The sequence below is a fragment of the Orbicella franksi genome, chromosome 1 (genome assembly GCF_964199315.1).
Source record: "Orbicella franksi chromosome 1, jaOrbFran1.1, whole genome shotgun sequence".
Taxonomy (NCBI): domain Eukaryota; kingdom Metazoa; phylum Cnidaria; class Anthozoa; order Scleractinia; family Merulinidae; genus Orbicella; species Orbicella franksi.
Window position 1 is genome coordinate 25,592,440 of NC_138145.1, and position 22,642 is coordinate 25,615,081.

At 38.3% G+C, this 22,642-nt stretch overlaps 1 protein-coding gene across 2 annotated transcripts; it reads left to right on the top strand.

Moving 5' to 3' along the window:
- Window positions 1-2,135: 2,135 nt before the first annotated feature.
- LOC145498615 (histamine H2 receptor-like) lies at window positions 2,136-21,067 on the top strand. 2 transcript variants are annotated; one of them, XM_081478517.1, is made up of 3 exons: window positions 2,136-2,963; window positions 13,498-13,617; window positions 18,925-21,067. In XM_081478517.1, the coding sequence occupies exon 3, from the start codon at window positions 18,989-18,991 to the stop codon at window positions 20,036-20,038; it is 1,050 nt and encodes a 349-aa protein (XP_081334643.1). In that variant the 5' UTR covers window positions 2,136-2,963; window positions 13,498-13,617; window positions 18,925-18,988; the 3' UTR covers window positions 20,039-21,067. The 2 variants fall into 2 exon arrangements, with proteins under 2 accessions (XP_081334643.1, XP_081334650.1); XM_081478524.1 differs by lacking the exon at window positions 13,498-13,617.
- The last annotated feature ends 1,575 nt before the right edge of the window (window positions 21,068-22,642 follow it).

Here is a 22,642-nt window from a genome sequence, read left to right on the forward strand (position 1 = left end):
GTAAATTTAAAAAAGAAATCGGTCGGGAGCTCAGTATTCAGAGACTTGTTAAGCAAAATGAAGACACAAAGGAATGACATTTCTCGCAGCTTCATATAAGGTACACTTTAAATTGATTTACCGCCAATTCTGTCAACGTCCCGCCTGGTGAAACAGTAAGTGGTAGCGACTAATATTTCTTACGAGATTCATGGAAATACGCATTATGCAGGTCGATCGAGTCTCCTCTCGCTGGTCAATAAGCAGCTTATTCTATGTAAACTGTTATCATCCTGAATCAATAGAAAAAGCAGAATAAATTAGATTGAAATTTTGATTTAATGGAACATTATTTTGATCTAATCTATTGCGCTGTTATTTTCCTCATCAGGACTTTGCGCTTGCGCGCTCGTTTTCAGCGCAACCAAAATGTTTCCAAATTCGCGATCAGGATTCGAAACACACAAAAGTCGGAGCCATAAATCATGGCTTTAATTCAAGTTTCAGGTTTCAGTGGTGTCATTTATGAAAGGGAACAAATATACGCGCTGTAAATGGATCAAAGAGATTTGTAACTCCATGGAAACGAAGCAAAAATATTTCGAGGATTTATAGAAATCGAAAGTGTTCTTTTTTTGCGTCTGAATAGTTATAGAAACGCTAGAAAAAGATTGAAAGAATCAGGCGAAACGGCTGTGGAAACACTCAAGCACGGCTCGTGTTTCATCAGCTTTCTCGCTCTCTAACACTTTCACATCTGTCTCCACAACTCTATGAAAATACAGAGAACACCTGCTATCATACGTCACTCTGTTGAGATTCCTGTCATTTCCAAAATTGATTTCCCATTCACAGATTTAATTTGCGATAACTGCTCAGAGTTGCATTTAACAGTGAGAAATGGCATAAACTCGATAATGAAAAGAAATAAAAACAGAACTTTGCTAGTTGAAATTTTGTTCCTTTTTATCGTACGCCTTCGAACAAAATTACACATCACCTATCATATTTAATTTCGCGAGGATCTGTCAAATTAACAAACTGACGTAGCGGGTCCTAGTGTTAACATAAGTACATATGGAAATGAACTTAAATCGAAGTGAGAAATAAATAATTACACAAAATCTATTCAATTATCCCTAGTTCCCCATGAAATAATTGAACGAATAGCCTGGGTGCAGGGAAATAGAAAAAGAAAGAGAAATGGTATTTCGATTGATTTGTCTGGTTCTTCTTACGTACATCATGATTGGTTCAATCAAATTCGCGCCATTTATATTCAGCCAGTCGTCACTTGGCCCGTTGCGCATTTTCCCGCGCTTGGTTCTGATTACTTGTATTTGCTATGAGCCCTCATTGGTTCATTGAGTGATTTACGTCACTCTCTTATGATTGGCCTTTGCGTTTGTTTTAATTTGAGTTTACGACACTCAATGAGTGTAAACCGCTAAAACTCAAAGGCTATTGCGTCCGCCATCTAACCATACACTAAATCATCATCCCGGCATGTAGGTGTCAATGTCCTATAGATGACAGCTTTTTAATCTCATCGAAGTCGCGCTCGATACTTTTATGTCGAGAATTGACCTGCGAGGAATCATTTGCCGAGGAGCAGTGGAAAGTTTACTGATTTTCCCCTCACATTCCTCTGTTTAATCTATCCAGGTCCCACGGCCAATGCGAGGAAGTAACATCCCCGTTATAATTAAAACATGGTGGCTGTTGGTAAATTTAAAAAAGTAATCTCTCGGTCGGGAGCTAAATAGCCAGAGACTTGTTAAGCAAACTGAAGACACAAAGGAACGAAATTTTCCGCGGCTTCTTATAAAGTACACTTTAAATTGATTTACCGCCAATTCGGTCCACGTCCCGCCCAGTGGAAAAGAAAATGGATAGCGACTTAAATTTCTAACGAGATTAATGGAAATACGTATTCCGCATGTCGATCGAATCTCACTAGTCAATAAGCAGCTTATTCTGTGTACACTGTTGTCATCCTGAATCAATAAAAACGCAGAATAAATTAGATTGAAATTTTGATCTAATTGAACATTATTTTGATCCAATCTGCGCTGTTTCTTTTTTTCTAATCAGAACTTTGCGCTTGCGCGCCCGTTTTCAGCGCCCACAAAATGTTTCCAAATTTGCGTTGAAGATTCAAAACATACAGAAACCGTCATAGGATAAAAGATGGAGCCATAAATCATGGCTCTAATTAAAGTTTTCGGTTTCAGTGGTATCATTTATGAAAGGGAACAAATATAAGCGCTGTAAATGGATCAAAGTGATTTATAACTCCATGGAAACGTAGCAAAAATGTTTCGCGGATTTATCAGAAATCGAAAGTGTTCTTTTTTTGCGTCTGAATAGTTATAAAAATGCTAACAAAAGATTGAGAGAACCAGGCGAAACGGCTGTGGAAACACTCTCCCACGACTCGTGTTTCATCATCTTTCTCGCTCTCTAACACTTTCACGTCTGTCTCCACAACTCTATGGAAATACAAAGAACACCTGCTATCATACGTCACTCTGTTAAGATTCCTATCATTTCCAAAATTGATTTCCCATTCACAGATTTAATTTGCGATAACTGCTCAGAGTTGCATTTAACAGTGAGAAATGGCATAAACTCGATAATGAAAAGAAATAAAAACAGAACTTCGCTAGTTGCAATTTTGTTCCTTTTTATCGCACGCCTTCGACGGCAAAATTACATATCACCTATCATATTTAATTTCGCGAGGATCTGTCAAATTAACAAACTGACGTAGCGGGTCTTTGTTTTAACACAAGTACATATGGAAATGAACTTGAATCCAAGTGAGAAATAAATACAGATTCAATTGAAAATTTAAAGCGACAAATGAACAAGATAATTACACAAAATCTATTCAGTCTCCATTCGATCAGTGCCTCGTAAAAAATAACAACTCTCCTGCAAGCAACGCGCAAGTTATCGACAGAGAACGGATTGATCATATCGTGAGTACTAATTTCAGACTTGTTCCTAATATTACTATTTGTTTTCTTGGAAGGTTCCTCGTCTTTTCACGTCTGATGGCATTAATTTCTTATTTTGGCTTAAAATTTAATTTTGTAAGTGTGAAGTGTAATACGAACTGGCAGCCTTTTAACTTGGATGGAGCCGGTGAACGATTGCTCTAACATTTCGCTCATGATCTTCGACTGAAATAGTGGGAAAAAAAGACCGCTTTCCGACACATGGCTGATAACAAAATGAAGCAAAATCCTAGTCTATATCTCGCATGTTTCTTTTACAATTAAAACTATCCGAGTTTTCAAAGGAAATTCTCTCCGCACTTGTCATTACTGCGAATATGAACCACTACTTAGAAATTAGTGGCACAATCTGAAAATATTGTTACAGAAGTGAGTTTTATAAGAAACCCGCGATTTTCTATCTCGACTTTTGGTTAAAAATATGTCTACAGTGACGCTGACAGGTTCGCAAATACCCAACATTGCCTGTAATCCAAAATAATATTTATTGTTCGCATTTATCAGCGATCTTCCTTTTTCAGAAGTAGAATCGGTAAGGCCTAAAGTGGCAGAGGTTAGCGTCTGTTTTGGGTTTCTGTAGGACCAACGAACTATATAGATGCCCGTAAGGAGAGGGTAAATTATATTGTCACAAGTCGGTTTTGGTGTTACTGCTGTTGATAATGGTGCAGCAATAAATCTTTACTTCTTTCACAAAAGGACGGGATGCCCTAGTAAGTCAAAAAGAAAAAATAAATAAATAAACAACCCGACTAGTTCACAGCCGGCGTCTAAAAAGAAAAATGGAAAACAGCTCCGCAAACAGTCGTTTAAACCCATTAACGACAAAGAAAATCAAGAATTGTTCTCCCCAAAAAGAGAATTATTGACTGCGAAATGAAATAATATGCCATTATTATTCCCCCAAATGAAGGTATATACACCTGCTGGTGTTGAATATACCAGGCTGTGCGAGCTGATTGGCGAAAAAGACAACTACCATGGAAACTTTCAGCTCGTAGCTCACCAACAAAAGCGGACATTTATTGACTGGGAAATGAAAGAATATACCATTGTTATTCACCCCCATTTAGGTATATACAGCTGTTAGAGTAGAATATACAGCTTTTCTTCACCAAAGCATTTATTCTAAAGCAAATATTTCGCATTGTTACCTGACCAATGAGCGCACGAGAAAAACTCTGTTTATTAAGGTGATATTTGCCATAATTATATGTCCTGAGCAGGAATTTTATGAAAACAACCATTTGGAATAAAACTATCTTCATATTCTTATTCCATATGTTATCTGTGTACCACTATTTTGCCCAAAACACGAATTTCGCTTATTTCAGAAGCAGAGCCCTCTCTAATTTTGAAGGAAAAAAAGTCTCCTCTCATTTCAAGGTGCAGTGTTACAATTAATTTGAATATATATTAGTTGTTATTAAGTACCTACAGTTTTCTCCCAATAACGAATTTAGTTCATACTTCATACCTCGCCTCGCTCGTCTTCAGACCTCACTTCTTTCCGTCGGCCGGTGTAATTTTACCAGATGGAGAATTCTCATTCGAAGGTTAATTTGATATTTGTTTGCGCTTTTCAAGAAAGAAACCACTAAATCCCTACGAATAAACATAGACTGACGGTTCTTCATTTCTATTGTGGTGCTTGTCATCGCTTCAATTGTTAGTTCGAAGCTGTATGTCAATGTGTCGCCAAAATCTCACACTTCGGGTGTCTTAGTAAACAACACCGAAAACGACCTTCGAACAGAAAATTATTTCGCCGTCAAGCTCACGGAGGAGTGCCTTGTATTACATTTGGTAAGACTTCGGGCAATGTCTTTCTTTTTATCAGTTTTTCCACATCGCAAGAACTGAGATAGGAAAGAAACATCAATATCCTATATATTGGGTCCTTCTTTAGAAGTTAAGAAAAAGGTAAGTTTACCGACATCAAGATAATATTCGGTAGAGTTCGCAAAAGAACAAAAATATCCTGTTTCAAATGAGATTTTAGAGAGAGGATTTTGGGGTCTCACGGGGTCCAGTGGGGTCAAATACTCACCTTACCCTGATAATTTAGGCGTGATTCTTGGTTCTATTTCTGACGCCACTACGACTTTACTTATTATTTTTTTTATTATCTAATAGAGAGGAGACATTTGAAACACTCAATCATCAGACTTTAAGTAAACGTACACTATGCATAAGCGGCGGCGCGTAATATTTACCGCAATAAAAGAGCAGTGTTACGCAAATGATAAAATAACCCGGTAAGCTCATCGACGCAAAGCAGCTCAAGTTTAATGGAGAGTTTGGTGGTATGCGAATCGCAGTGAAACAAACAGATCTTGATGAGGATTGGAGAGACATTTTCTTACGAGGTTCACCCATGAGCTTCGCTCACGATTAAAAAAAAACAGACATCAATTTTGGCCATAAAATTAGCATAGCTTGTCTTGGTTTTCCTGAGACATCCAAAGGCGCTCAGTCACTGTATTTTGAGTTGTTTTGGCCACCTACAAAAATTACTTTTAAATTAAAGAAAACCCGAAAATGGTAGTTTACTAAGATTGAAAAAACACCAACGAGATGATAATAAACCACAAAGGAACAAGGATGGTTAAGGATGGCGAAGGTTAACACAAATTACAAACAACAAACTTGAAAGGTTTAGCCTAAACTTTTTTAAGATGCGCAAACCGCGACCTAGCTACTGTGATCATCACACTTGCAGCTAATAGCAAAACGGACCAAAATTTCCAGAAAAATCAGAGGTCAACGTGTTTAACGTGTGAAGCAGAGTTTTGCACACCTAGGCGAGTTGAACCAAACGCACTAATTGGTGAAGGATACCACGAAAGTACGTTGCTAGTGATATTTTTATCATGCGCTAACAACACTCCCGTAAAACAAATAATTAAGTCGATAACATTCAAACGCGCAACGCGTACAGTGCCAAAGCAGAGACAAAGAAAAAACAATGACAGCTCCAGACGCAGCAGATGAAAAATCCACCGGCCGGTCAACCAATCATGCCGCGATGTTAAGCCGCGCTATGTCACACCCGGTCTATGACCGAAAAGTTTGCTAAGACGTACTTTCCTTCAATGCACGGCGAAGCCCGAGGTCGACATGCTATAATAAAATGACTTATGCGTTGTTTACGCGTTATCATTATGATGACTGAGGTTCAATAGATAGTTTGCTTTAGTGTAAAGTTAGGTTCACAGTTGGCAAAAGAAGATAAAGGCAAACAAAAACTTTACAGACCAGAATGGGCTGCAATTTGCCGTACAGAACTTTGGACTAAATTACTTATAAACTAATGAAATGAATCTGTCCATTTTGCAAACTATCTGAGATGCCATATAGAAATCAATGCAGAAAATAGAAACAATATCAATTTTCTTTAACTTGTTTCCATGCTCCACGACTGTATCTATACAGTTGAGTCCACCATTCATTCTATGTTATAGTTTGACGATTCTTACTTCATTTTATTACAGAAATTTCATCTGTCGTTTCTAACTTGGAAAATATTTATATTTTCCAAGTTGTAGTGGTGAGACGATTTCACTCCTTCACTTCCTGTTAGACATTTGGATCCCCGGGGGGCAACTCCCAAATGAAAAGGTCAGGGATGCTGGTTGGAAAATTTGAATTTAACTCCTAAAGAAGACTAATGCGGGCGTTACTCGAGCTTCATTAGACCCTAAAAGATACCACTTAAAACGGAATAGGTTCGATTACTAGCCACTGTTCAAGAAAGGATCCCGCGCGCACTTGTAGACCCGACTCGCGTACCCGAGAGATCAGCGGAAAACAAATGAGAGCGTTTCTCTTATTACCATTTCTTCGAGGCACTCTAAAGGATACTTTAACAGCTAAGAATGGTCACGTTTCGTCATCAACACCCTAAGTGAAACCAGAATCCTCGATTTGTACCCGAGACGACGAGAATCCCCGACCTTTTCATGGAGGAGCCTCCCCCCACCACCCCCCACGTTTCGAACATCGCGCTGTCCAAGGCGGTTTTACAGTCCCTTGTACCGTGTCAACTTTGATATTCTTTGAATTTCTGGCGCAAATACTAAATATGTTACCACGGACATGATATACACTGAATAGATTTTCGAACGAACGTTTTTATAAATAGAAGCTAACTATATCAATAGCTCATTTCCCCAAAGTGTCCGCTTATACAGGTTTAACCGTACTCGATTGCCGAAAACTGAGGAAATATTGACAATCATAAAATTGGTGAGCTGTATGAATTTTCGAATTATGATTCAAGCCGTAATTAAAAGTTTTTGACGATCAACAGACAAGAGAATTGAGGAGAATTCGAACGAAGCGTTTCGCTATTATTTACACAGTATTGCAAATAAATGCCTCAAAGGTGAATACAGACATGGCGAAATGATTTGAACAAAATAGTTGATAACTAGAAAACAAGACATGCACAAGACTGGAAGTTCAGCAGTCACTAATATTGTCTTGGAAAGGGAAGAAAAAAGAGAAAAAAGAAATAAAAAGAAGTTATTACAACACGGGGTATTCGTATTTGGTAACAAATCCAAGTATGAACCCCGCCGAACAGGGTTTAACTTTGTTGAGCGGACGAGACGCGGTGCTGTCTTTGTGGTATTATGACTCTACGTTGGATAATTTTTTTTTTCTCTCAAAAGGTAACAAAGAAAGAAAAAAAAATCTCTGATATCGCCTGGGAAAATAAAGAACGAAAAAAATAGGAACGAAAATGAGAATCCGATTATACTTGCTTTGCTGATCGGAAAAGAAGCCGTACTGACTCGGACGAGGATCACCAACAACTTCATCAATGTTTTCAACGGTGTTACATCTCCTCGTGTATTCTCTTACCGTTTCGTTTTGCCAATGGGCTTTAACCTTAACTTAACCTGCGGATTAAAACCTCAAGTCAGTGGCATCAAAATGTCACTATTTACAGACGATATATTTTCCAAGTTGAGTGGCTCATAGCCACTTTGATTTTGTGCGTGGGAATCTATACATCTAGTGATGGACTGATAAATTTCTGTTCTAACCATTTTCTTAACAAGATATCCCTTAAACCATTCGGACAAGACTGTCGTGTGAAAGTGAAGAATGATCATCGCAGTTAATTTTCCAATTTAAGCAATTGGAAAGAAGAAGCCTGAATTCTTTCCAATTGCTTAAATTGGAAAATTAACTGCGATGATCATTCTTCACTTTCATCTACAACCGCAGTTCATATATGAATTATTTATTTCATATAAACTTCACATCAAGACTGTCGTGTATTAACTATCAATTCAAATAAGAAACATAACCTTACAATAAAGAACGTTTCTCCGACTTGCTAAAGATTATCCCAACACTGTGTTGTTATTTACATACATTTGCCACCTGCTGCAAGTTCAGCTCAGAATAGACGGCGACTCAAAAGGAAAGCTCGGCTTTATCGCCCAAGATCTATAAGCGCAGTTCGTTAAGCCTTTTATGGCCCAAGATTAATCATCGTCCTCTTTTTGCATACCACTTGTCGAGCAGATATGAGATCATTATGAATTTTTAGGACATTAAGAGAAGTCAAAGGCATATTTACAGGTGATGACGAAATAAAATTTCTAGAATGGGACTATGTTTCCATTTTACGTTTCCATGTTGACCATCAAAAACGTCAACTATTCAACAGAATCACAGGTTTATATAAAAAGAAGCAATCACTTGTCACAATGTTATCAATATTTCATAAGTGAAAACGCATGCAAGTCCGTTAAGCCACATTCAATGAAAGCTGAACTTTGCGTCGTTAATTAGAAAAACTGACTACATTTATTATTCATAATTCGCATTTGAACAAACGTGTTTTTATTTCTTACCATCTCAACGAGAGTCTCTTTCGGGGAAGTGGCTATGCACTACCACCAAGCCCAATAAATAAAAAATAAGAGCAAATTTAAGATAAGAATCCCTTGTGTGAAGAGCAGCGCTGCTTACAAGGTGAGTGATGTTTCTCTGTTACACGTTCAAATGAAAACGACAGTAACAGCAATGTCAACAGTGTATCTTGCCAAGAGTCTGTTTAACAGCAAAGTTGATTACGCCATTAATTCTTCTTACTAAAACGGCTGCAATTTCAACCTGTTATCGAAAAGATTAAGGTATCCAAGGTCATTCGACAAGACTTTCGTGTGGAATTTTGTTCTGAGCATAACTAAGCCTTCGCGGCCGCTGGCAAGGCAACTAAAACAAATTACGACACCATCACGAATCGACAAGTTATCAGTCGTTTTCAGAGAGATGTTTTTCACAGGAACCGAGCAGAGCTGTAAAGAACTTCAAAACGAAAAGGAAAAGAAAAAATGCGCAGTGTCCATTTCAGATACTGATCAATTCAATTAAGACATGTCAGATAAAATACATTAAGGGTGGATCAACCATAACGTTGTTGATGGAGGAGCGGGGGAATTGCATTCATTTTAGTTGCTCGATAATTGTTTTCCCCTCCACAACCGTTTTCCTTGATAATCTTTTATAATCTGAAGCGTCTGCTGAATGCTTTCTGGGGATTTGTCAGCCAATCCCCCATCAATAATTTAATGGTATACCTTGTCTCGTTTTTTGAGGTGAAATAGAAAGCTGTCCTGCGCTATACTCGGCCGTCGCCAACCTTTTAAGTTGAGGCTAGAGTTTATTAATTGATCACGAAACAAATGATAGAGTTGAGAAAATTGTTGACACTGTAGAAAGAAAATAACGGCTACATTTTTCTCAGGATCGGTTCTACGGAAAGAGCGTACGCCGTAGTTTGCTTATTAAACTCCAAATACCATAAACAAAAAGTCAAAACTGGTGGAAACTTTATTCTCACGGGTAGATGAAAATGCGCCTTCTTCGCAATCTCCTGTTACCCGGCGATCATTTAACAAATGCTTAACTTTCTTGGAAAAAGGGTAGACTCTGCGAAGATGCTCTACACTATGCAAACGGTGATTATTATCCGTATTGCCTCTGAGGAATTGTTTATTGCCTTGGTCAAAATTGAGACGGTTCATTTTTCTGAAAAATGTGCGAAACATTGAGTTTATAAACACAAAATTCGAAATGCAAAAGAATTCGCAGCCTGTTATGACAATAGAAACCTTCCTCTTTCCAACTGAGTTTTGATGAATTAGCGTTTGTAGCAGCAGAAAAAAGTCGCAACATTTTAAATATTTAACGTTCTTAGCATTCGTAAACATCACAAGGAAAAACAGGTGTTCATTAATAAATGGACTCCTGGAATAAGCATTGGTGATGGGACAAGTTAGCAGCTGACATTCAACCAATGTGGGACAATTTAACGAGGGAGACTCGTGTTTCATGTCCCCAGCAACATGTACATCAGTACATATTGTTCTTTCCAGCGATGAAGAGTATTCGAAACTTGAGTCTTCAACTCCTCCGTACATATACAAAACGCCATGCTCCAGAAACCAAAAACTCTTGAAATAACATCAGTCAATTTTTTAAGGTCCTCGTCCTCTCCCCCTTAAGACACATTATAAAACTACGATTACAGACCTTTTCCTCCCTCTATAGTTCTTCCGTCCTCACTACACCCCCCCCCCCCCCCCACATATTCTCCGTCATTTTCCCTGTCCACAGTAGCCTGCAGATATTTTCCGCCATATTGAAAACTTTGTCAGTAAGAAAAAGATTTCACACTCCCTTCCACTGCACAATAATTCGACATGATAGCTAAGCGACGGTCGGATCAAGGGGATGCTCTGCTTGCAGAATAAGGAATAAGTCACTGAAAGTGTCTTGGGTTGAGTAAACTGATAGCCATAGAAGCTTAGCTAAGAAAAATCGTTTTTCAGTCTATCAATTAACCGGTATCGTTCAGTCCTTCATCTGCTCCTGCAACTCTCCTTACTGTGTTATTGGACATCTTACCTATGACTATTTTTATCATGTTTCAAGTTTACTGAGCAACCTTTCCTTCAGTCAAAGTCTCAACGATCTCAATCAGAAAATCTTTCTCATTTATAATCTTCCTTTGAATTTGGTGTGACCCTTTCCTTGTGCTGAAGACGAGAAGATCTTGGAAAGTTTGTCCTGTGCTTCGTTTCCTTCCATAACGCCACTGCCTTGCTGATTACAGCTTAATATTCTTTAAATGGTGGCCAGGCCCGCTAACGGAAATATGAGGGAGGCTTTAATCATCTCCTTCCTGTTTACTTAAGCGTGTTTTTAGACGTTTTAGGGCACTGCTCATTCGACTGAGAGTGAGAAAACGTACTCAGCAATGACAGCCTCGATTTCTTCAGAATGGATGCCATTTTGACACATGTAAAAACCTGGGATCTAGTTCTGTGAAAATCTTCGAGGCTTTCATTCACCACCCTTCGATCTACCGCTTCCATCGCGCGTGGGAAAGGAAAACACGTTTAAAACCCTTGAAAAGCATCTTCACTTTTTGAAACAGATGTCTTACGGTATTTTTGCGGGCCGAAGATGGGTCAATAGCCGGCTGTTTTGACCGGCTAACAGCCCGTATTGACAGTCCTGAATTATTTGAAATTGTGAAATCTCGGTAAATGACGTGTTTGCTTTGATTTTAAGTTTTCATGATTAGGATTTAGTGATTGTGGTTGTCACCACAGATGTCAGAAATGGTTAAGAAAGATGTTGTTCATTTATTGGTGACGAATGACACTACAAGGTATACTCTCATGAATAATAAACGATAAATGAAGTGAGACTTGATGTCTCCCAAGAATGACAGTATAAGAGATATGTTCCATCTTCAGATTTTTATAAGACAACATGGTTTGAGTAGAATTGGAATACGGTTTTGCTTCCTTAATAATAAATAAGCTATTAGCTGTTTGGTTTCCAGTTATGAATAAGGTCTTGGGTGTGTTTCACCCCTGGCCGAAAAAGGTCAACTTTTATATCTTAAAGTTGGTTTAAATTGGACTTTTATCGTATAAACGTTTAGATTTACCTTATACCTTACTCTAGAGCTCACACTTATAGGCTTACATTCCCTATGACTTAAAGCTATAAGAAAGTATACTTTCAGCAAATGACTTTGATGTATGTAATCATATTTCATAATCAGACCTATCCCTTATCATAGTGAAACAAATTGAATGATTGTGAAAATGATTATTGATGAGAAAACATGTATAAGCCAGCGCCGCAAAAAAAAAAGAGTTTAGAAGAAGGCTAAATCGGGCTATCGCTAACATGACAGAGAGGTTATGACTGAAGGAACAGAACAAGTCTGGAACATCATAGCTGATGTGAGTAAAACCAACTAAATCAAATAATAAAAATGTAATTATTCGTTGGAGGACCTCTGTTCGAAGCGTTTGCTACACCCCCTTTCACAACTGTATAAACAAGCGAGTTCTCTTCACGTACCTTTGTTACTACGATCAAGAAAAAGAAAAATTAGCATGTTCATAATTAGCTATCGTGAATATAATTTACCTGACACTGGATAACGTATTTTCAAAGAGAACTAAGCTCGTGTCGTAGTTTCTGAAAATAGATTAAAGGTTATAACCTTGCATCGTCTTTCTTTAAAATCAAAAAAAAAACTGTTCATTTGTAAAATACTCAACATAAATACGACCAGAAGCGTATCCTTCTAACACAACAAAAAGCATGCTTTTGAGTTTGATTGTTGTTGTTATGAGGAGAGCCTGACTCTTTCCTCACATATAAAATCCGTCCGGTCCTTTTGGCGTTTCATGGGCAGGCGAGGAGTCTTAAAAGTTAAGCCGCAATTCTTCAAGTTCTTCGTTTGTAATCCGTGTTAATCTTCGCTATCCTTAACCATGCTCGTTAAGTTTTGGGTTATTATTACATCCTTGGTGTTTTTCTAACTTAGCCAAGTATTATTTTGAGGTTTCCTTCCATTTCAAGGTGATTTTGTACATCGCAAAAAAAAAAAATGATTCAAAACTCGTGGCAATGCTCCTTTGACGTCCACGGGAATTTTATGAAGCTTTGTAATATGGCTGATAATCAAAGGCACACACTCTTTCACATTGTAAGCAAAGTGAGCTCTCCTCCTCCTTCTTATGATGACCGATGGTGAATAATTACTTTAATAATTACTCTTGTACTTTCACAGAGTTGAAATGCCGGCTTTGAAAAAGATCAAAGTCATGACCCCTTTAAAAGATCGATAGCAAGAAGTGTGAAATGGAGAAAGGGGAACTGGTTTATTTTGACATTTTTGGCTCGATTTTTAATAGTGTTTTGCATGCGTTTCCATGATGAATGAAATGTCTGTTACAAGAACTTGGGGTCCAAATACACAAAGAGGCTTTCAACACTGGAGTGCGGTTTCATAAGAACATCTAAAAGGAATCCCGCCGTAAAAGATGTTAAGCTGTCTAATATCGGTTGTCAATTAAAATAACAAAGAAGGGTTGCTCTTGCAAAGCACTTAACCCAGTTTACAGCCTTATAATTACCAAGGGTTATTCTTTAATCCTAGCCACGGGTTGTAAAGAGATGTTATATTTTGCTGGAGACTGCACTTTTAGTAAAAGCAGCGAGTGAAAAAACAGTCTGCAGCTGTCCGCGGTTCCAGCCACAGTTGTCAAGCTTGTTCCAGGTCAGTGCATGCTTATGTAATAGTAGCTTCTGTGCATGGGTAGGTAAATGATAATCCTTCACTTTAGTTTTAAGATAACCTTGTATTTATCAGCCATAAGTATTTAATCCGCCGAAGGTTTCAAAGCGACATAGCTTTCTGGCGGATACACAAAAACAGCAGCATGTGATACTTTAATTACTATTCCAGCATAACTCTCGTTTTAAGGTCTGCACTCGTCTAGCGGGTACCGTACTGTACAAAAATCCCATCTTTGAATAACGTGCTAACTGTAAAACACATCTGAGACAGTGAAAGTAAAACAGAACTTAGAGAACCGACAGATGAGGCATTTTAACTTTTTGCTCTTCGTTTAATTACAAGAGTATGTAGCTATTCAAGTGAACAGACAATAACTTCGCTCTATTGTGAACGAAGGTAAACCTTTTACTACTGTATTTTAATATACCTAGTCAACTGTAAAAGCCAGTGATTTCAAACAGAATTATATGTTAGAGGACACTTGGTAACATTCCCTACATCTTTTACTTTAGTATAAAGATCTCTTGACAAAAGACGAAAATGAAAGATTTCATTAATCGCCAGTCCGGTAATTTGATAATCTGCACGTATATATGCTGCCAATTTTTGAAGAAGACAACTAAATTACGATATTTTAGAGAGGAAGCCACATCAGCCTTACAAGTTAGCTGTAGTTTTCATGCGGGTCCTCCATCCCGGTTGAACTGGAATTTGGAGTGTTGGTTTTTGTGGAGGAAGGAAAACCGAACAGCCCGGAGAAAAACCCTCGGAGAAAGGCGAGAGAAAATAACAAACTCAACCCACTTATGGCACCGGGCCGGAACCGAGCCCGGGCCATCACCATCCCTGCCATCCCTTCTTCCCAAATCAGTTTTGGCAAATTGTCGATCGCCCATCTACCTAGACCATAGACCTTACTGACGTAGTCTGGCCCACAAGATGTCGTATGAAAGAACTGCGATGATTTCAATCGTCTATTTGTACAATATAACAGTCAGACGATGAAGGTGTGGCGTCGAATACTCTACGTCCATGCCATTATTCTTCCTTTTCTCTCCTACGGCTGTATAGTTTGGGGCAACACTTATGTTCATAATACTAAACCACTTCAAATAATACAAAGGAAAGCAATCCGTTTAATTACTTTCTCAAATTTTTGTGCACATACAAGTCCTTTGTTTGCTAAGCTTAACCTTCTTAAACTTCAAGATTATATTAAGCTTCAAACTCTCTTTTTTTATGCACCAGTTTAATACTGGCAAACTACCAAAGATCTTTGATTCGTTTTTTGTCAAAACATCTTGTAAACATAATGTAAACACTCGCTTTGCATCTAGATCTACTTTCTATCTTCCAAAAATTCGAACAAATTATGGCAAATTTAATTTCCGATTTAATGGACCTAAATTATGGAATGAACTGGATGAAAGATTCAAGTGTTGTCCTTCTAATCAATTTAAAAAAGAATTAACTTCGCATTTCATTAGTCTCTATTAATCTTTACTGCTATTTTGATGGTATATATCTATTTATTTTGTTTTGCTTTGTATATTTACTCTTGCACCAAGTTTATGATATTTATGTGTACCAATGTATTTGTTGTGCCTCTTTCCTGACTCTCACATTTTTAATTATTATAATTACGGTCGCCCAACTAGTGTAGCTTTTTAGTTATTTTGGGTGTCCCACTACTGTATGTACTGTACTGTTTATTTATTTATTTATAATTATAATCTTGTAAATTCTTTTAGTTGTTTACAGTAGTAGAAATAAACTGTTGTTGTTGTTGTTGTTTGTCCAAAAAACACTTCTTAACCGTGACATGTTCTTTTGCTCCGAGAATTGAATCTCATGTCAGTTCTATATCAATGTGCTTCCAGTCCAATCGGTGGATTTAACTGACCCTAGTGTGTGACCATTCAAATTAAACCTATTGAGAGGATCTCTTTGGTTTTTAATATTGTGAAAAAAAAATTAATATAAATAAATATATCTTTTTCTAAAAAAAAATTTGAACTTCAGCACTATGGGTATAAGAAATAAAACTGCTGAGCCCTTACCATAGCCAGTGTACGATGCATCTAGCTGCATATACTTTAGGTTCTGCTAGCAAGTAAAAAAGAGAGAAAAAACTTTAGAATTTCTTTAAAATTAATATTGTAATGAATCGGTGAGGTCCTTTATGAAAAAGGTTAATCGTCAAGGGGACGGAAATAATTGTACGCGTTTTTGAAACGACCTTGGAGTGCTTATTCGAAGTAGATTCCACTTCAGTGTGTTGTGCTCCAACATGATCTCGAAAATTAAGTGCAAAGTCTGAGTGGCTCGTAGAACGGTGCAAGAACTGTCTATTGTATAATTTCACTGGTCTAAACACAATACAAGTTCCAAACGAGGTGATATTCATCAAAATCACAAGGACATTAATATTTGGGTGAGAAAATTTCCATGAATTTTAAGTCTCGTCACCACTTAAGTGTAATTTTTTTTCCGACGTTTAATAATCTCTTTTGTGTGGCAAATAAAATAAAAACAAAAATAAAGAAAGAAGAATCAGTTACAATGTCATGAGCATAATTTATGCTCCAAACTGTCTGAATTTCTTCATTGGTCTAAAGAAAAAAAAATACGATACTTATTGTCTTGCATATCGAAATTGCGCAAAAAATTAATATATAAGGGAACAAACGCGCCAGTTGCTAACTGACAACGGCAAGCAGAAACCCGTCTGCATGCTAATTATGTACATAAAAGAAATACTAACGACTTTTCTTCAATCGAAACGTTTGCCCCTAAATCTCGGCAATTCAGGATAGGACGTTTCCGAGTTAATTTGCCCAAAAGCGCAGTCACTCACTCGTTTTTCCTATTAAAATAGAGTTTTAATTTTACGAAAACGCTGATCCATCACCGATTGATCACCGATAAATGCAAAAAGCGTTAATTTTTACCCACCGGTTTGTCAGCAGGTAATTATTAAACCTTCAGTTATTGAAATTACGGCCATGCAAGTAGGGAATCTTGTCTGATCGGAAAAAGTAATCCTATGTGCTTATGATTACGATCACACATGTAATTATATTCGTAATAACAAACTTTACACTTCTACTGGAAACCTGTCGAGACAGGACTGAACTAGCCAGTCAGCTGTAAAACTAGTCACCGCTGAAGACTCAGTAGTTTTCTTCAACTATTGTCTACACTGAAGTGGCCTGAGAATGTTTGGAATTTTCAAGGCTTTTACGCCTAAATGAGATCAAACTTACATACTGCATGAGCTGGGACTCGAGCTTGTAGGTTTGTGTTCAACGCAGATATAATAATTAAGGGACCAGGGTCGATTAACCTCTGTAAAGGACAGATTTGGTTTGTCAGCTCTGCGTTTCTTTGGATTACACCAGTAGACAACAATACACATAGCCAAAAAGGCTGACACCTCAGATATATATAGCTGGATATATCGTAAAAGGCTTTCTAGGTTTGTTCGGACCGCTTTTCAGTTCCACGCATAAAATCACTGTTGTCATCCGTTAGGACATAGCGTTGAAAAGCTAGTCTAGTTATGGAACTTGGAGGTAAAAATTCAGTCACAAATCAAGAAAGATTTCCTGGTTTAAGCAAACAACAAATCTGCGTTTATTATGCGCCTTGAGTGGAGTAGGCCGGGTACAATGGCGAATGCAGTACTCCAAATTGAGGGCTGTAGCTCGTAACAGGCAAACCGAGGCACTTGCCTCAGTCACTTTTTGCGATTTTGTTGTTAATACCTAAGAGAATTTAACCCTGGACATGGCCTCAGCTATAACTTTTTCATGGACATTCCCGCTCAGTCGATATTCTTTTCCGGTTACTGACAGCCCTGAAATTACTTGAGAGTTTTATTATCTACTTTCCACAGCTTTTAACATGAGTGCTGCACGATTACCGACGACCTAGTCGTTAGAGCAACGGTTATCTCACGGATATCTCCGGGGGAGGTACTTTGGTTCTAGGTGGGGATGTGCCGCTTGGACCCTGGAACCCTTAGCCTATACCAGAGCTAGTTCAGCTGAATTTTGCTACCCTATACTAAAGTAAACTCTCCAAATCCCCCCATCTATCGACACTGTTGAGGCTGATTTGCGTAAATTTAAACTTGCTAATTTGATTTTTTTATATTTTTGAGTGGCAATTCCTGGTTTCCTTAGTGTAGGTAAAATCTTCAACCAACTAGTCAGTTTTGTGAAAAATGATACCCTATTCTATACCCAAACGCTCTGATTTATATACCCTATCCTAGAGTAAACCGCTTGAAAACCATACCCTTCACAACGGCACATACCTATATAGCCCATATATGGCAGTGCCCTCCCGGGCGGATATCAAAGAAATTTTCTTCTCCTCGTGTGACCCACAATTTCCTTTCCATAGAGCTAACGCTCGGAAGTAAATACTTGGGTTCATTTCCAGCAATCCAAATTACTTTAGACTTAATCCTCTACTTCCAGCTCCCAGACAAATAGAGACTTTTACGAAAAAACAAGCCTGCTGACTTCGAAGAATGCAGATAGGACTTGTACAAAAGACTGAAGACTGCGAAAAGCATGTTTTTTTTTGTTTTTTTTTTACATCTAGTTTTTCACTCGAAATGCCGCGCTGATAAGCAGGATCCTTATCAGAGCTTGCCTTTAAGCCGACGTTTAGGGCTAAATATGAAGTGTTTTGCAGTCTAGTACTAAAGCAAGTCTGGACACTGTTAACCGAGTTTTGGCATCTCTTCCTAATGGTATATGGCGTCTTAAAAGACCAGCCATATACAGGAAGAAAGGTATTTTTGAAGAACTCTTTCCGTACCTTTTTTTGAACTTGGATTAAACTACTGTAGAAAATATAAATTTGTTCCTGGAATTCAGTTGCTTATGTGGGCGATTGTCTCATTTTGAGTTTCATTTTGAGGGGGAGAGCTTTTTGAGTTGGGCTGTATGGGCCACTGTTTCTTTAGGCCCCACTGAGATCAGTACCTGCCAGTTACCCGGGCAATTACCAGCAAGACAGTACAAAGGACTCCACGCGCTGGCCATACAAACATTAATTGGTGCACAAACATTAATTGGTTAATGATTGATTTTACATTCATAACGAACCAATAGGCTTACACCAATCACTGACTGTTTGGTTTTCGCACTTCCCAATTGTATGTACCTCCAGGTGCCCCACATGTGCGTCAAAAGACCATTTTACACGAAACCACAGCTAAGACTGAAGTGAAAGTTAACTCCAGTGTACTCGATCTACTCTTTTTAACAGGCTCAAGAGGCGAACCTTCATTCGAGAGACGAATTCTCAAAGCCGAGAGAGGAACAGAAGAACTATGATGGAGCATTTTGACGTGGCAGTGTCAAACAACAGCAATGTAAATATTTCACAAGACGACAGGGATATTTCTACCAAGTCAGACGCTGGTTTTATTGTTATTTTCGTTACGCTATCCATTCTTGGACTTTTCATAATTGGTATCAACGCCCTGGTCATTTATCTGGTGCTGACCAGGGAATATCTCAAGACCGTCACCAACTTCTGCCTTGCAAGTCTGGCCGTATCTGATATGCTCTCAGGGCTCTATGCTGTACCGCTTATTATTACCTGTAATTCTCGCGCTAGCACCATTAATATCTGTATAGCCATGGACTTGGGTCTAAGATTTCTATCGATATCGACCGTGCTGCATCTTCTATTGATTACAATGGAGAGATATTTCACTATAGTTTTCTCGGTAATGAGAACTACCTCTGTTATCTCCAAGAGAACCTGCCTGGCAGTTTTGGTGCTAGTCTGGGCACTCTCACTTTTCGCCTCACTCATTCAGCTATCATTCATCAACGAAAAAACGAAGGAACCCAGTGTAGACGATATCATTTACGATTTCATTTGCCTTGCACTCTTCGTTGTGTTTCCTCTTGTAACTATGGCAGTGGCGTACATTCACATTTTCTATACCCTGAGGAAACACTGCAAGCGAATCAAGCGGGACGTCTCACATCTCTCTTCAGAATGCATGGAACACAATGCAAAGAAGGAAAGGAAAGCACTGATCATCTACGGTGCAATGATCTGTGTCTTCATCGTCGGATGGTTCAACTATTTTTTCAGATCGTTGCAAGAGGATTTAGGAAACGGATATGGGATTCCCTTGTGGGCTGACGGCATTCTGATACCGTTACGGTTCTCCACCGGGTTTTTTAACCCATTGCTGTACACGTTCCTCAAGCAGGACTTCAGACGAGCGAGAAAATCCTTCCACTTCTTTGGCGGGAGAGAACGAACTTCGTCTTTTCAAAGAACATCTTGGAGTGTTTCTTCTACCAGAAGGACCTATCTTTTGTCTGTTTCATCCGCCGATCACGCGGCCTCCTCTGTTTGATTCAGGTTATTAGTTGGCACATCGATCAATAACGTTTTTCCCGCAAAAATAAACATAATCGCGAAAAGTTTTCCTGCGGCCCCTTTTTGTAATGCTTTTCACGAACTTTGAACTTCGCCTAGGCTCGATTTCCGCCGCTCTCTCGGGCCCGGTCGGCTGGTAATCGAGCCTAAACTTTGCTGGAAGGCTAGGCTAGGCAAGGGTATCTGGTATTACAATCTAGGGTACAATGTAAACATCAGTGACACTAGAAATGTACGCCTGTAATTAACAGATGGAAGTTACCGTTCTGTACTAGTCCATGGCATGAACACATTAGAGACTCTTCACGAGAAAGTTAAGGCCCCGAAAGAATATACACATACACAAATATGAAATTTGTAAATATTCGTATGATTTGAAGAGACTGACATTTGTGAACGTGACAATCGTGATCTACAATTATAAATTTGATTTCAATCAGAGTGGTTTGCACCAATACTGCTCTTTTTAAAAAGAACATTCTGTGTCTATCACACAATAAAGTACGTTATGTAAAGTTACCTGTAGCCTCTGGGTAACTCACGCAATCTCTGATATGGTGGTAGAGTCACGCATTCCTGTAGGAAAGCCACAGTATCAGGATGTGATATCCTCTTCACACTAAAATATATGAATTAAGAATGTAATAAGATTAAACATACAATTGTGATCCAATGCCATCTGAGTCTGGGGGAATTTGTAAAGTTATTAAAGCAATGGGAATTCTTGTTAGACATTTCAATAGCACCCCTTGTAATTAAACCACAATGTATTTTCTGGGTGTTGCTCAAGCTTACTGTAATCCCGACAGGGTAGCAGTGTACTAAAGCACTTCTATTTCTGAGTCAGAGTGATCTTAATGAGATCAGTGGGGAAACCATTGGGAGGTATAAACTGTCTAGTTCTCTCCACTTACTCAATGGTTCCAACTTCTTGGTGCTTTTTCTACTGAAAAAATATATTCATGTATGGGTTATTGACCAAGAATGATGTCAAGATGGCTGGATATTGGCTCAGTTCTTTTTTTGTGTGTTTATGGACCAAGATGGAGTTGAGGTCCACCAGCACACCAAAAAAAGAACAAAGCTAATATCCAGCCATCTTGACTGAACAAGCCTAGTCAATAAAGGATTTATTATCACTGCACCTTTCAATAACATGTGGACTCTAAAATTCAAAGCTCAACAGACAAATGCGTTTTTCACTACCGTCAATCAAATGTTCAGCGACTCCTCCCAGCTTCCGACTACTGCCGAGCACTGTTTCATTGTCTGAACTTTGCTCAACGATTTGATCGCCGCACGCTCGGCAGTAGTCAGAAGCTGGGAGGAGCCGCCGAACACTTGATTGATGGTAGCAAAAAATGCATTTGTCGGTTGAGCTTTGAATTTTAGAGTCTGCATGTTATTGAAAGGCGCAGTAATATAACTTTTGGGGAAATTTTTTGCAGAACACAGCAGGTAGTCCTGAGCCAGCAAGATAGCATTATCTTGCCACTTGGGTAGCCTATCACAGTGCAGGATTTGGTTCACCTTGCCCACTCACAGAACTAGCCATATAATAATATACATTGGAAAACAGTCCTAAGAAAATACACACGCTAATTGGTTAAAAATTGTGTTTCTATAGCTCGATTGAAACACAGAACTAGCACGAGCTGTTGATGTAATGATGGCGCGAGCAAAGAGAATTTACACTTTGATAATAAAAATTACCAAGTCGTTTTCTTTTTTTCATTGTGGTGTTTTCTAAAAGAAATAGAAAACATGTTCTCCATGTTTCTGTTGAGTTATAGAAACGCTTGTGAAGGTTTGGGAGAACTCGAAAAAGCTCGTGTTTCTATAACTCAATAGAAACACCATACATGTTTTCTATTTCTTAAATATTGCCACTTTCTCCTAAAGTAATCCCTTTTTCCTGAGCTCCCACTACCTCGGAAAAACTACCTCTGGTAGATTCCCCCTGTTCCCACACATATCCTACTAGTACAGCCAAAAGTCACCTTCCAGACAAGAGAGATCATAAAAGTGAATAACATGAATTTTCTTTCTTGACAACTTGTTGCTGTTTATTAATTAATAGAGCTTACTTACTAACTGACTAAACAGTGTTGAGCATGTCCTTACCGATATTTTGCTCCATAAGTTATTAGTCTATGCAGTTGTAAGTGCCATAGATAGCCACAGGTTCCATTAATGATGTGTTTACACGATGACGTAATTGTCATGAGACCGAAAGTGTTTTTGGGACACGTTGAATGTTATTATTCTGTATGAGAAGCCATATTGAAAATTTGTACGAAGTGAATCCTTCAGAATCCTTGTAATCCTCAGTCAGTAGAGTCTGAGACAACCTAATCTTAAGGAGTAGAGCCTATAGAATCCAGAATAAATACAGTCCAGAGGGAATTCTTGTATAGATGTGATTATATAACCAAACACTTTTGAAAACTTCTAAACAACACCTGAACAGTTTTGAAGATTTTGGAATGACTGATACCCAAACAGTTCCAAAGATTTCCAAAGTTTTTCAAAGATCACCCAAAGATTTTCAATAGTTTTCAACACTATTGGTAGGTTTGCA

Coding starts and splice junctions, on each gene's coding strand:
- LOC145498615 (XM_081478517.1), top strand. CDS start 18,989: ATGATGGAGCATTTTGACGTGGCAGTGTCAAACAACAGCAATGTAAAT.